This window comes from Cicer arietinum, chromosome 5 (genome assembly GCF_000331145.2).
Source record: "Cicer arietinum cultivar CDC Frontier isolate Library 1 chromosome 5, Cicar.CDCFrontier_v2.0, whole genome shotgun sequence".
In the NCBI taxonomy this organism is placed as follows: domain Eukaryota; kingdom Viridiplantae; phylum Streptophyta; class Magnoliopsida; order Fabales; family Fabaceae; genus Cicer; species Cicer arietinum.
The window spans coordinates 60,666,485-60,681,799 of record NC_021164.2 but is presented as its reverse complement, the minus strand read 5'-3'; the positions used below and the strand labels follow the sequence as shown (position 1 = coordinate 60,681,799).

The 15,315-nt window shown below is 29.1% G+C and overlaps 1 protein-coding gene and 1 long non-coding RNA gene across 2 annotated transcripts; both read left to right on the top strand.

The window, feature by feature from the left end:
* The first annotated feature begins 896 nt into the window (after positions 1–896).
* LOC113786614 (uncharacterized) lies at positions 897–1,942 on the top strand. The gene is made up of 2 exons (XR_003472890.2): positions 897–1,377; positions 1,464–1,942. It is a non-coding gene; the product is annotated as an uncharacterized lncRNA (long non-coding RNA).
* Positions 1,943–9,310: 7,368 nt separating this feature from the next.
* On the top strand, positions 9,311–12,716 carry LOC101513608 (uncharacterized). Its single transcript, XM_004500556.4, has 4 exons — positions 9,311–9,666; positions 10,654–10,860; positions 11,750–11,941; positions 12,361–12,716. The coding sequence occupies exons 1-4, from the start codon at positions 9,400–9,402 to the stop codon at positions 12,499–12,501; spliced, it is 807 nt and encodes a 268-aa protein (XP_004500613.1). The 5' UTR covers positions 9,311–9,399; the 3' UTR covers positions 12,502–12,716.
* The last annotated feature ends 2,599 nt before the right edge of the window (positions 12,717–15,315 follow it).

The window sequence follows — 15,315 nt, the reverse complement described above, 5'->3', positions numbered from 1 at the left end:
GTGTAGGGAGCACTAGATTGAGTTTGGTAAAAAACACTCTTTGCAACAACATTGAGTTGAGTTGAGTTGAGTTGGGTCAAACTTCTCACTTAGGGGTTGAATTAGGTATTAGGTTATCCATATTTTTTTAATTTAATTGTTAATGGTGGACCATCCTATTCTTTTTAAAAAATTGCACCACCTTAATTTTTCTCAAAAATATAGTATAATATATTTTCAATATTTTTTAGCAACTAATATATATAAATATGCAATTAATGAGAATATCAAAATCATAAAATAATTTCGTTGCAAACATCAATATAATCAAAGTTGTAAGATTCTTAAAATTACATAAAATGCTTGCAAATATGAAAATAACTATAGCACAACATCATAAAGTAACCAAATAATTTTTAGAAGCTGAATCATCGGGATAAAATGGGTTGGATTTAGTTTCACCTGATACCTAACCTTTTTGAGCACCTTTATATTTTGAAAACTATGATCGCTCATCCACACTCATTTACTCGACCCAAACCGTTTTTTCTTATCTATCCAGGTTGGGTTGGTCAGACTCGTTGGATTGATCCAATTCTACTAATAGTTGTGGTTGACTAACAATATAAAATCATTTTACATAGACATTATATATAATCATTTTACATAGACATTATATATGAATGAACTTTTTTTTTTCTAACTCATTTTTTAGGTTAAGGTATTTTCTATAAAATTATATTGTCATATTAAAATAATTTTAAATAAAAAAAATACATATATAACTAATTTTACTACAATTTAATTTTAATTTTGATAATATGAACTTTTTTAGTGTTTACGTACTTTTTAACTTGAATAAGTATGTGTATATAACTAGCGAAGTGGATTCAGGAGTGGTAGATAACAGATATCAATATCCCCCTCCTGTACTTTATAGTTTTAATTTTGTAAAAAACTCGCACATATTATTGGTCAAAGTGGATTTTCTCCATTAAAATCCGGACAAATTCCGATGCATGGAAAGATAAAAATTGTGTTGTGATGCTTAACCAGATTCTTACTTTGGCAACAAAATTCCATTTAAATAATAAATTAAATAATCGCATCCATCAAAAGTATAGAGATTCTTCTTCCTTTTACCAACTTACTAACAGATATGGTTCACAAGTGTGTGTATATTATCTTTACATCAGCATCTTCCTTCATTAACAGAGAATGATAAAATTGTAAACAGAGTGAACAATGGCAAAAAAATATACTTCCACTAGAGATAATTTGTGCATAAAAGAAATTAAAATTGATCCACTCCTGCCTGTTATGCAATGAAACCTCTGATCAACTATTCATGTACTGCAACATTGTTAAATTAGCGTGCATGGTTCTCCTCTAGTCTTTGTATTCATCTTCTCTTAAGTGCCCGAATGTTTTCTTCTATTTTATGGAAATTTTAGCATACTAAAAATCAATCTATTTTCAAACAGCAGGTTCCGGATATTGGCTCGGCAACTCTGGATTTTGCAGGAGGCTATACTATGTATGGATGCATTGTTAAAAATCATTTTGGTTCTATAGTTTTTTATGCTTGTAGGAAATATCTCATCTCAACAAACTCCACCTTAGATGAAGCTCTTTGAATTTGATGATGTCTCCAACTTGCTAAGGATAAAAAACTTGAGGAAATTATTGTCCAATTGATGCTCTTGTGTTGTTTTGTTTGTATGTATTAGAATTGTTATGGATTGCCAACTTCTCATGAGTACTTTTAAGAAGGCATCATCTATTAACTTTATAAAATAAAAAACCTTAATACTTTAGCTCATAGACTAGTTGGCTTTGCTATGCAAGCTCGTTGCATGTCTTGGTTGGGTTTTGTTTTTTCCAAGATTTTTCATGTGTTCTGTTTCTTCTGTTGTTTAATGAATTTTAAAAAAAATATAGAACTACACAAAAGATGATATTCTTTACGGACTCAAATATAGTATAAGGTAAATGTTTGTGTACACCCAATACCTCATCAACACTATGAGTGAGAAAGAAATAGAGAGAATGATGTAAAAGATGTGACACATTGGTGGTGTGATAGAAGAAAACGGATAAAGAAAAAATGAAGTGTTATATGAATATATGAAAATTAGAGGCAAGATAGTATGATTGATAATAAAATTACCAATAATGGTACTATTGGAAACGATGTTAGAAATTAAACACTAAGTGTTGAAATTTAGAGTTAGTGTTGTGAGAATGAAAAAAATGAAAAACTTCCACATATGAGAAATATTACACACTAATAATGTCTATAAAGATGGAGTATAACCTCTGGGTTGTGCTTTAAGGGGTATTTAATTTTGTGAATGAGAGAGAATGCACTCAATTCAATCTCTACACGTGCATTGGCTAGGCCTAACTATGTACTCGTCAGTCTCCAGCTTTCTTCCTCTGATTTCGCAAATATGAGTTTTCTCTCGTCTCACTTTTCTACTTCATCCCAAATTTTCTTTCAATCATTTTATCGAAAAAATGTGTCACTCAGATCTTCGAGTAGTCATAGTACCATCTAACGGGTGGTTTTAACCACTATATTTAGATCGTGTAATTATAGAACGTTTTTCTACCATACAATAGTAAATCAATACAACGTAACTAGGTTTTTTTTTCTACGGTGTAGTAGTAAAACCGATACAGTGTAACTTACTTGTTTTATTATGGGGCCATTGTAGTTGATAGTCTGTCTTGCACAATTTTGTATAGTGCTACAAAACATTTTAAAGAGAACAACCTAGTATGCGACTCAACCTAATAATATCTTCGGTCGCTGAAAATTATTTTTCAAAACAATATTTCAAAACTAAAAAACAACATATACATATACACCTTTTATTTTCCTACACTCATTCAACACTTTATTTTATCTATATCTTTCTATTCCTATTACATCACCAATATATCATATTATTCTCTCTAATTTTTTCTATGAAGGTATATAAGAAATGCAGGAGTGTTTACCAAAATATAAACACATAATAACTAACTTTATAGTATTTAATTTTATCATTCATAGTGTTAAAAACTTTAGCACAAAATTTTAATGAGATAAAATTATGATAAAAGTAAAATGAGTATGGTACATAAAAAGAAACAAATGAAATACAATCATTTGAATTTGCGAGATATTTCCAAATTACTAAATTGATTTTGAATATAACAAACAAACAAAATGCAAACTCTAGAGTCCAAACTCAGTTCCTACGCGATAAAGTGCTAGCATTCAACCACCAAATTGTTTCAACAATTCATTTAAAATATGAATGTTATACCTATATAATGGTTTGAATGGGAAAAACTATTCTTTTAAGAGTTGTATCTCTTCTTTAAGTGACATGATTTTTCTATAAATTGTGTCATTTTGGACATAATAAAATACAAACTTTTGTTTTTACTATCCACTTTGTTGCATCCATTTTGTATATTCTAAAGTCATCCTATCTTTCTTTAATGCATGAGTGAAGTGTAGGAAACATTCTTTTATAACATGTTATTGAAATATAATTTTAATGTGTTAGCGCAAATCATATCAAGTAGGGATGGGAATAGGCCGAGCTAGGCTTTGCTAAAGCTAAGCATGGTCTGTCAAAAAATTCAAGGCATGTGACCTGTCGTAGGCTTACTTTGTAAGTCTGAGTATGACATTGATAGAGGCTTGGTATGAGCTGTTAGCTTACTTAAAAGTCTGTCTCATTTTAGCATTTTTGAATAAATAATCAAACATATCTTTGAATAGATTAACGAATTAATATGTCAATGAAATTAAGTTCTATTTTGATATTTAACATCACATTTTGAAGAATTTGACTTTATATACGTCCTACTTAAATTATATTTTATAATAATACATTTAAATATGTCAAAAATTAAATAAAGTTTATATGTGTAAATTACTAAAAGTTGAATATATACATTATAGTAGTCAAAAAATATTATTTATATTTATTTAAATAAGTCTAAAAAGCTTATTATGTGGCATGTAGTCTGACATTTTTAACTAAATAGGCTTTTTGAGAAGTCTTGGCCATATCTTTTTAAAAAAATCCTGGCCTAACTTAGACTAGGCCGTAGGCCTCTGTCTGTCGGTCTGGCCTATTTTCGTTCCTAATATCAAGGTTTTTCAAAGTACTCTGAAGGTGATTAACTGTTCATCTCATTTGCATCCAATTGGTGGGGGTGAATCGAACCTAAAGACTAGTGTAATAACATGTTTTGTAATTTTCTACATACAATATTCATCAACAAATTCATTATTAAATTCTTGCAACAATTGTCACCAACTAAACCCAACAATCTTTAGGTCCGATTTTATTTTCAATCAATAATTGCATCACTCAAAGAAATGACATTTGATTTTGTGAAGTTGGAGAAATTCTACAAAGGAACCATGAGAGAAATTAGAGTCAAAATACATGCAAGAAGGCACTAGAAGTAAGAAGTTTCTTGTTTATCAATTCAATAATTATAAAATAGTTTATAATAAATTAGTAACGCAACAAATGCATGAGATTGTACGCATTCTTAATAACTACACACAACATTAGATGCACATGGATGAAATCATTATTGTATCCTCCATAATAGACAAACGTCCGCCTTCATGGAAAGATTTAAAAAGAACCATGAAACATAAGAAAAAAGACATATCTTTTAAGCAATTGGGTAATCACCTTCCTTTAGAAGAAGAGTACCGTAAAAAAGAGAAAACTAAAAACCAATTCTCTCATGAAAAGGTCCATGTAATGGAGGAATGAAAATCAAACAAAACTCTTAAGAAAAGACATTAAAATTTTGATAAATCTCATGAAAAACACAACGGTAATGATGAAGAAAAAAAATAAAAAAAAATGAAAAAAAAAAAGAACTTGTTATAATTTTGGAAAACCATGACACTTTAAACATGAGTGCATGTTCTTGAAAAGGAAAAGCAAAATGAAGAATTCAAGTGCAACAAAAGACAATCTTGTTAGTGTCATTTTTAAACTCAACATGATTGAAAATATTGAATTTTGGTGAATAGATTCTGGTGTTATATGTTATGTGTGCAAAAACAAAAAACTATTCAAGACCATTGATGAAGAAGATGAAAGTGTTTTGTATATGAGAAATGCCTCAATTGTCCAAGTAAAAAAAAAAAAGGAACAATAGAAATTGAATTTACTTCTGAAAAGACACTTACTCTTAAAGATGTATTTTATGTTCTGGAAGTTAGGAAGAACTTGATTTTTGTACCTTTACTTAATAAGTTTGGTTTCAAATGTGTATTTGAGGGAGATAATATTATTCTCTCTAAATGTGGTATGTTTGTAAAGAATGGTTACTTTAGTGATAATATGTTCAAATATAATGTTATCAGTAACAATAACAATAATATGATTTCAACTCGTATCGTTGAGTCTTGTGATTTATGCATATGTGACTAGGCATGTTAATTTTAGAAAATTGAATGATATGATGAAATCAAATTTAATTATGACTTTTGACAAAAATTCAAATTCATGTACTAATTGCATGTTAACTAAAATCACAAGACAACCTTTTAAAAGAGTTGAAAGAAATTCTAACGTACTATATTTAATTCACTCTGATGTATGAGATTTACATGGTTCATCAATAATTGATGGTAAAAAGTATTTTGTTACTTTTATTGATGATTGCACTAGGTTATGTTATTTTTATTTAATACACTATAAGGATAAAGTTTTAGACAAATTTAAAATATTTAAAGCACAAGTAGAACTTCAACATGAAACTTTCATTAAGTGTTTTAAAAGTGATAAGGGAGGAGAAATCTATCTTCCTGATTATGTTGAATCTACTGGTATTGCGCATCAAACAGTTGCACCATATTCCCCCAACAAAATGGAATTGGATAAAGGAAAAATAGAGTATTTGATGAAATGGTGAATGTCATGTTATCCTATTCTAATTTATTAAAAGGTTATTGGGGTGAATTCGTGCTAACTGCATATTATTTGTTAAATAGAGTTCCTAATAAAAGGAACAAGATAACCTCATATGAACTCTAGAAGAAAAGAAAACTCAATCTCAACTATATAAAAGTTTAGGATTGTAGAGCAATTGTTAAGATTTCAGGACCAAAAAGAAAGAAATTAGGAAAAAGGGAAATTGAAAGTGTATTTTTGGGCTATGCAAAAAATAGCAAGGCATATAGATTCATGGTTATTGAATCTAATGACTCATATTCTATTAACACAGTGATTGACTCAAGAGACGCAATTTTTCAAGAAAGTAGATTTAACTCAATTCCACATCCCAAGGAAATTGTTTGTTATAGTGTATAAAGTCTAGAAAATAATATATCTAATAATGATACTTTGACATGTTCAGAACCTATAAGTAAAAGAGTCAAAAAAGAGAAAAGTTATGGACTAGATTTTTTTATGTTCCTTTTAGAAGGTACAAATGATTTCATTAATAATTATGGACCAATTTTCTATAATTTAGATAGTTATCTAGACACATATGAAGAGGCAATAAAGTCTCAAGACTCTGCTTTTTGGAAAGAAGTCATCCAATAGAAAATGGACTCAATTATGGGCAATAAAACTTGGAAATTAGTAGACCTCACACTTGGATCCAAACCAATAGATTATAAATGGATCTTTAAGAAGAAAATGAACTTGATGGTACCATTGATAAATTCCAAGCTAGACTTATTGCCAAAAGATTTACACAAAAAGAATGTATTGTCTACTTTAATACTTATGCACTTGTTGCAAGAATTGCATCATAAGAGTGCTTTTGACACTATCTTCTATCTATAAATTTGTAATTCATCAAATGAATGTTGAAATTGATTTCCTAAACGAAGAGTTAGATGAAGAGTATTATATGAAACAACTTGAAGGATTTATCATCAAAGGACAAAAACATAAAGTTTGTAAATTGACTAAGTATTTGTATGGGTTAAAACAAGCGCTCAAACAATGACACCAAAAGTTTGATCAAGTTGTGTTTTCTAATAGATATAAAAGTAATGAATCTGACAAGTGTATTTATAGTAAATTTCACAATAGAAATGGTGTTATAATTTGTTTATATGTGGATGATATGTTAATCTTCGGTACCAATTTAAATGAAGTAGAAAATACTGAAAAATTCTTTAAAAAAAAACTTTGATATGAAAGATTTAGGTGAAACAAATGTGATTTTAGAAATTAAAATCATAAGATATGCTGTAAATATTGGTTTATCTCAATCTCACTATATTGAGAAAATGCTAAAAAAATGATCATGTTGATTGCAAATTTGTTTCTACCCCATTTGATCATAATGCTAGTTTACAACCACATAAAGTTTGTCTTGTGGCACAACTAGATTATTCAAATGTAGTCAGATGCTTAATGTATGTCATGACTTATAGCAGACCTGATATAGCATATGATGCTATAAGATTAAGTCAGTATACAAGTCATCCAAGTAAATAATATTGGAATGTTGTTCATAAAGTATTAAAATATTTTAAATGAATAATTAACTATAGTTTAATCTATAGTGGATATCCTTCCATTTTGGAATGATATACAGATGTCAGTTGGGTAACTTATGTTGGGGATCATGCTTCCACAAGTAAATGGATCTTCAATCTTGGTGAGGTGTAATTTTTTGGGGTTCAAAGAAACAAACTTGCATTGTCGACTCACCATAGCTATAAAAGTTATTGCTCTAGTTATAGATATTAGAGGTTGAATGGTTAAAAAAAATTGTTGTATGAGATACCAATTTAGCCAAAGCAAATGACACCAGTATCCATACATTGTGATAGTCAATCCACACTATCAAAAGCATATAATAGAAAATCTAGACATATTAGTTTAAGACATAACTATGTACATGATTTAATTTTAAATGGAGTGATATCCATAGTGTTTGTAAGAACTGAAAAGAATCTTGCAAATCCTTTGACGAAAGGTCTAACAAAGGACATGATGTTGAAGATATCATTAGGAATGAGACTCAAACCAGTATCTAATTAATCATCAATGGTGGAAAATCAACTCACACTTGAGTAACATCAAGTCTTGAGTTCAATGATAAAAGTACACTATTAGAATAATTGCAAGTTCCTGAATATAGATACATCTCAAAGGGTAAAAGTAAATGGACCATAAATATCAAGTTGGAAGGTTGAGTTTTACTTTAAATAGACATATAGCATGAGTTTGCTGAAATACATATTATGAGTGTATTTCTGATATAGTCTACATATATAAGGATGAAGTGAGTCCGCTTCAAAGAGTTAAAGGGTTTGACTCTTAAATTCTCGTCAAAATGGTACATGACTCAAGATCTTATCAAATGTGTTATCTTTATAATTCTTTCGATAGTACTGAGATGTCATGTGTAAGTTATGCATACTTGTTCTAATGAATTGTTGATTCAAATCTTATCTACCAATATCTATCCGGGATGAGTGAAACTGATAGCTTACTAAATAGTGGTTCAAATGGTAAGATGTCACTATGTGAAACCATGATATTTTCAAAATTATGGGACTAAGTATATTTTAAAAATGGTGAGAGATTGTGAGATATTTCTAAAATATTGGTGAATATATGTATGTATAAACATTTTTTACTAATATGGAGTTGTTGGTTTAACGGTTGTGCGCCTCTTGTTTAATAGTAAGGTCTCAAATTCGACATTATTTTTCTCTAAATTGTATCATTTTAGACAGTGCAAATTAAGATTATAAGGAACTTATAAGAGTAAAAGACAATAATCACCGATTAAGAATCACACTCCAACCATTATAACAAGAAGGCACCACTGAAAACTCAGGCACATTTGGCAAAAACTTGCAAGTTTTGGAAAAGTAATTATTTTGTTAATGATTTCAATTCATTGTACATTAATGATATGCTTCCGCGCCGCTCTGTTCTGTTTTTGAACCTTTAAAATGTCCTATCTTATAGAGTTCACAGCTAAGAGCTTGGTGCTAGGACACAAAGCAGCATGCAAATAAAGACTACTTATGATGCAATTGAGCATGCATATAATTAAAGATGTAACCAAACTAATCGGTTACTAGCAAAAGTTAGTTACTTACTATTTACTTTCTTATGCTCCACCATAATCATCAATATGCATGTTATTATTATTATGTAACGGTGATGTGTTAAAAATTAGCTAAGTACATGCTTTAATTAATAACAACAAAACACTTATGGATGAAATTGCCAATTAATCTAGCTAGATAGATAGCCTATAAATTAAATCCAATAAAGTTTATAGTAATTTGCAGTAGTATATAATAATACATTGTCCTGTTTCGTTTATTGTACTTATTTGTACTACTAAAAAAAAACTAGTTCAACAAAATTCATTAACACCCTTATAATTTTGTGAAAAATGTGTATAGCTTTGTTTCTTTGGCAATCTCATCCACTATATCCTTTTCTTGTTTTGAATAACAGAGACGAGTATCACAATAGGCCAACGAAGGAAGTGTCATGGTGGGAAGAATGTGATATTGTGGGAGGAAGGGATGAAATAGGAGGAGGGACATGGTTGGCTTGTTCTGCTGAAGGAAGAGTGGCTTTTCTTACCAATGTTTTAGAGCTTCATACATGCCCTCAAGCCAAAACTCGTGGAGATCTACCTCTCATGTTTCTTAAGGTATAACATAAAATCTAATTAATGATAATGTTCATTTTTTGTATACTCATACCATATACAATTTTAATTGTGATTTAAATTAAACATCTATTCAACTGAATTAACTAAATTAGTGTCAATGAAACATTTTTGATAAATTAATTTATACAGGATAATTATTATTATATTTTTGCACAGTATAGCAATTTGTGAATTCTTCTGTTTTCTTTTGTCATTAATAGTTGAAAGAAAATAAGAAGAAAAACATGAATAAAATGGACAATGATTTTATAATTGTTTAACTTGAGGGAGAAAAACTGTGGACCAGTGAAATGATGTATATACGACCAAGACTATCATGAAAGAGAGTACAAAGTCTTTCACTATGAGCAATACTTTATTTATAAATTTATTATTATTATTTTAGAGGTGATAAACTTTTTAAAATTATGAAACTTACTTATTGATATGCTCTCTCACTCTCTCTTTTCCTTCCCAAACTTGAATCTTCTACTTTCACACCACTATTTGGACCATCATAAATCACTTGTGAATCACCCAAATAGCCATGAGTGTATTTTTTTAATTTAAGAAATAATTCTGACATTGCAAATGAGTATTTATTTAATATGGTTGTTATCGTTAAAAGAAATTTTAAAAATAAAAAAGTTACTCCTTACTATAAGATAGACTCAATAATGATGGACTAAAAATTTTATCTATTAAGAATGAAATATTTGGATTACCTAGTTACAAAATTTTAATAATTCACCAAATTTCATTTTCGGCCTAAAAAATGAATCTACAAGAACCTCAAACATAAGATAGCACAACATTGTAGACATATGCAACAATTGTTATTGGATGCGAGCATAACATTGGTTATAGACATAGTCTACCTAAATTAATTGGTTAAAGTAATCACTTGTAACCAAACTTATGTGTACTTGTTCAATTGAAATTGTTACTTGACAAATCATGTTTGTTCACTTAATTGTTGAATGATAGAGCAGCAAGAATCCCAAAGAATTTGCAGAAAGCTTAAAAACAGAGGCTCAATATTACAATGGATTCAACTTAATTGTTGCTGATATTACCTCCAAATCAATGGTGTACATCTCCAATAGACCCAAGGGAAAGGCTATTACCATTCAAGAGGTTCCTCCGGGGCTACATGTACTTTCAAATGATAAGTTAAATTCTCCATGGCATAAGGTTTGTTAACATAACTATTATTATTTTTATAAAATAACTGTGATTATTTGGTCACACTTTTTATTTTACTTTTTTAGTCTTGCTATTGAGTGCCTAAGACATTGGTTAAGGAGTGAATAAAAAAAATTATCTTAAAAATGTAAGTTAAATATTTTGTCCGTACCTGAATACATCAATTGATTCTCACCTAAAGTTATTATTTTTTAATTGAGGAGTACTAAATCACCATACTCTTTAATACACATATTTTAATATATTTTTTTATTAATTTAAATTTATATAGATTTCATCAAATTGTGTAAACCTCATTCAAATTTGTTGAAATTTATATTGTGTTAATATTATTCTTTTAATTTCTTAAGCTATGCCAAATGGATATTTGTGAGTATTCTTTTTTTCGACTCTTTATTATTGAACACCAATTTTTATAGCACAAAATTGTTATTTATTATTTGATATTTTAGTTGGTTAGTTAGTTAAATTAATTAGTACAAAAAGTTAACATAAATTGTTGTTTACTATTGAATACCCATTCTTGTAGCACAAAATTGTTGTTTATTATTTTATATTAGTTAAATAGTTATCTAATTATCTATAAAAATCTATATAGCTTTGATGTAACACATTCTCTTATCTATCATTTAATTTACTTTTTTCTCATATTAATATCTTAAATCAAAAATCATAATATTTATAATATTTATAGTTAAATACAAATTTAATGGTTCTCATTTTTTTAGAGATTAGTCTCTATAATACATCTGGGATATTTTTTTTTAGAAAAAATTATGAATTTATATAAAAAGATAATACTAAGTCTTTATTAAACTATTTTAATTTTTAAAGTGATTTGAAACATTTAATACAAACCCTTTTTGCATTATTGTAGGTCCAACGCCTTCAATTCGGGTTCAAAGAGTACCTTGCAAAAAATGGGGAAGGTGAGATACAAGTGAAGGAGGTAATTAAAAAGCTAATGAAGGACAGAGTTAAAGCTGATGAAAGCATGCTACCTCATATATGCTCACTTGATTGGGAATTCAATCTTAGCCCTATTTTTGTTGAAGTAGAAACACCACTGGTAAGTCACTTTATTGGGGATGCTTTCAAAGTAGATTAGAGTTTAAAAATTACTCCAAATTTAAATTTTTCATAAATATAAATTAGTAATTTTCCACATCTTTACTGTTTGCAAAAGTGACACCAATTGGTGTTATAGCGAGGAAGTGAGTTTTGAGAGTCACATTCAATTTATTATTATATTTAATGAACAGATGTTGGTTAAGTTATCGTCTAAACCGTAAAGATAAAAAAGATTATTAACTTATACCGTTAAAAAGTTATGTCAACCGTTGTGAATTTTAAATAACTTTTAAATATTACTACATAGTAGATAACTCCTCAAATTGACTCATAGTAGACTTTGTTTATAATTAGTATTAACTAATTAATTACTTACCAATACATCCATCTATTTGTATATAAATGGGAAATATGCAGGGTGTATACGGCACTAGGAGTAGTGCTGCTTTAACCGTAAGATCAAATGGGAAAGTAAGCTTTTATGAAGTTTATCTAGATGATGACAGCGTATGGAAGGAGCATGTTATTGATTTCTATATCCGGAAGAAGTTGAAGTAGACAAGAGTTAGGACTTTGTAGAACTATCGAGACAAAGAAATTAATAACACATTGCTTGTTTTCTTATGCTTAGTTGTCTTTCATATATGAGGATGGTATCATGTCAATTGATCCCTCCTCTTTTCATTTATATATTTGTATTCCATAAATGTGCCATTATTGAGCACGACGTGTATGAAAAATTAATAAATTAATAAATTTTATGATTGATAACATGTATAAGTTCCGTGTGCTAATTGTGGGTGTCACTTAATTGGTTAAGCAACTATGAGTTTAAGGAAATGATTGCAAATTCATAATCATCTAAGTAAAGATTAGTCTTATAGTTTATTCAAATGATAGAACCTCGTGAAAATAGTATGTGGAATCATTTGGGTGCCAAAAGCCCTATTTACATTGGTTCCCAACCATCAATTATTTTTTCTATTTGTATATTTTTATTGTTATGATTATTTTAACAAGTGATAGTTTTAGCTGGAAATAGACCAACTGAACATGGCAAACATTGCCACTTAATAAACTATAAAATCGACAATATTTTGAGTATAAGAAAAAGTTACCTCCTCCGTTCTCATATTAAGTGTTGCTTAAAGTTTTTTATTCATATTAAGAAATGTGATAATTATGAGAAATAGATAAGTTATTTTATTAAACTATCTTTTTTAATTATTGGTAGATTTTTCACTATTAATGTAAAGTATAATAATGGTTTAAAAATTGTGTATATAGTATTTATTTTAAAATGGTGGTTTTTAGTTAAAGTGACACTAATTGTGAAACGAAAAGAATATCTATCTAACGAGAACTAGTGTGCAATAAAAATAAAAATTAAACATATACGTTTAACACTGTATGTATTATACGGTAGACAATATCTTTTTCCCAAAAAAATTTTCAATTTTTTTTTCACCTATACAAATGTATATCATTAATTATTTTGAATAATATATTAAAACAATATACATCATTAATCTCTTATTTAACATGAACCTAATTAATCACTAAAATGTAAGACATTAACCAATTTAAAGTATTGTGATTTAATAGTTAAATAAATATTTAAAAAATAATTATTAATATGTATTTTAATGATTAATAAAATATTCAAATAGTTAAAAAAAATTACAAATAAATAATACACATATACATGATATATCTGATGTTTGTGTAAATTGTTGTGTTTCAATAACACAAATGTGTTCAATAACTATACATTAGTAGGATTAGAATACACGACGAGCCAGACTAGTTAATGTTTTAACTTTTTCAATAGCAGCTTCACCGATGAGCCCATTTTGGGATCCAGCTGCAAAAACGCTCTAAACCCATTATGAATGGGCCTAAACTATCAATTATGAAAAATTATATTTTGTATCCCTACCCCACATTTAAATCAAAATCTCATTTTATCCTTTCTTTTTATAAACAAAAGGACAAAAAAAACACAACGAACCCGGCAAACTTTTGATAAGTTGTCTCGTACTTTTATATTTGTAATAAAATTTATCCAAAAAATTATTTAAAAAGTTTCAAGAACACATGTTTGAGTTTTCAAAAAAAAAAAAATACTCTACAAATGTTTATACCTAACTCCATTTACCTACATCAGTTCTCACAGATAAAATTTACTTCACACGAACTAAGATATCGATTACATTGATTTGTTGTATCACATGGAATGTTCGTGTTCTAGGGTGTAATTCAAGTTAGTTGATTGTATGTAACCAACTAACTAACCACTTAGTTAGTTAGTTAAGAAGAAGTTAGTCAGAAACAATGTAATAGATGCTGTGTATAAATAGCATACTCACATCAATAAACAATAAGATTTTTTTCAATTCAATTCATTCTTCCCTCTTGCTTAGTTTTCAGTTTTTCATTCAAACAAATTGAAAACGCCAACAAGTGGTATCAAGAGAAAGGTTTCGATCCCAAAGAGTGAAAACACGAGTGAAGTGTGAGGATCAAACACGAGTGTAGTGAGGATGGGTTCAAGTGCAAACAATGGAAATTTTCCAGCCCACATGCCACATTTTGATGGAAAAGATTGGGATAGATGGAGAGTTCAGATTCGAGCATTGTTTGGATTCCAAGAAGTGTTGGAAATCATAGAGAAAGGATTCGAAGATCTGGGAGCCAATCCAACAGAGGAATAGAGATCAAGATTCAAAGAAAACAAGAAGAAAGATTGCAAGGCCATCTTTATTCTTCACCAATGTCTTGACACGACCAACTTTGACAAAATTTCTGATGCAAAAAGTGCAAAAGAAGCATGGGACATTTTGGAGAAGTGTTATTCTGGTGGAACCAAGGTCAAGAAAGTGAAATTGCAGACCTTACAAAAACAATTCGAAGTGTTGCAGATGGAGGAACAAGAGAAGGTTTCAGATTTGATTTCAAGATTGAGGAGCATCACAAATCAGATGACTAGCTGTGGAGAGAAGTTGTCTGAACAGAAATTGTGTGAAAAGATCTTGAGATCATTGCATCCCAGGTTCGACTATGTTGTGTGCGCAATTGAAGAATCTAAAGACATTTTCGCATTAAGTCTTGAAGAGTTGCAGGGAACTCTAGAAGCAAGAGAGTTGAGAATGGATGAAAGGAGTGGGGGAAATTCTGGAAATTAGGCATTGGTAGCATATGCCAACAAGAGGGGAGACCAGAAAAGGAAATGGAGGAAGAACAAATTCAAGAAACCTGAAGATAAGTCTGAATCTTCATCAAAAGAAGGAAATTCGAGTGCTAAATCAAAAGGAAATTCAAGAAACTTTGACAAGAAGAAGGTGCAATGTTACAACTGTGAGAAGTTTGGAT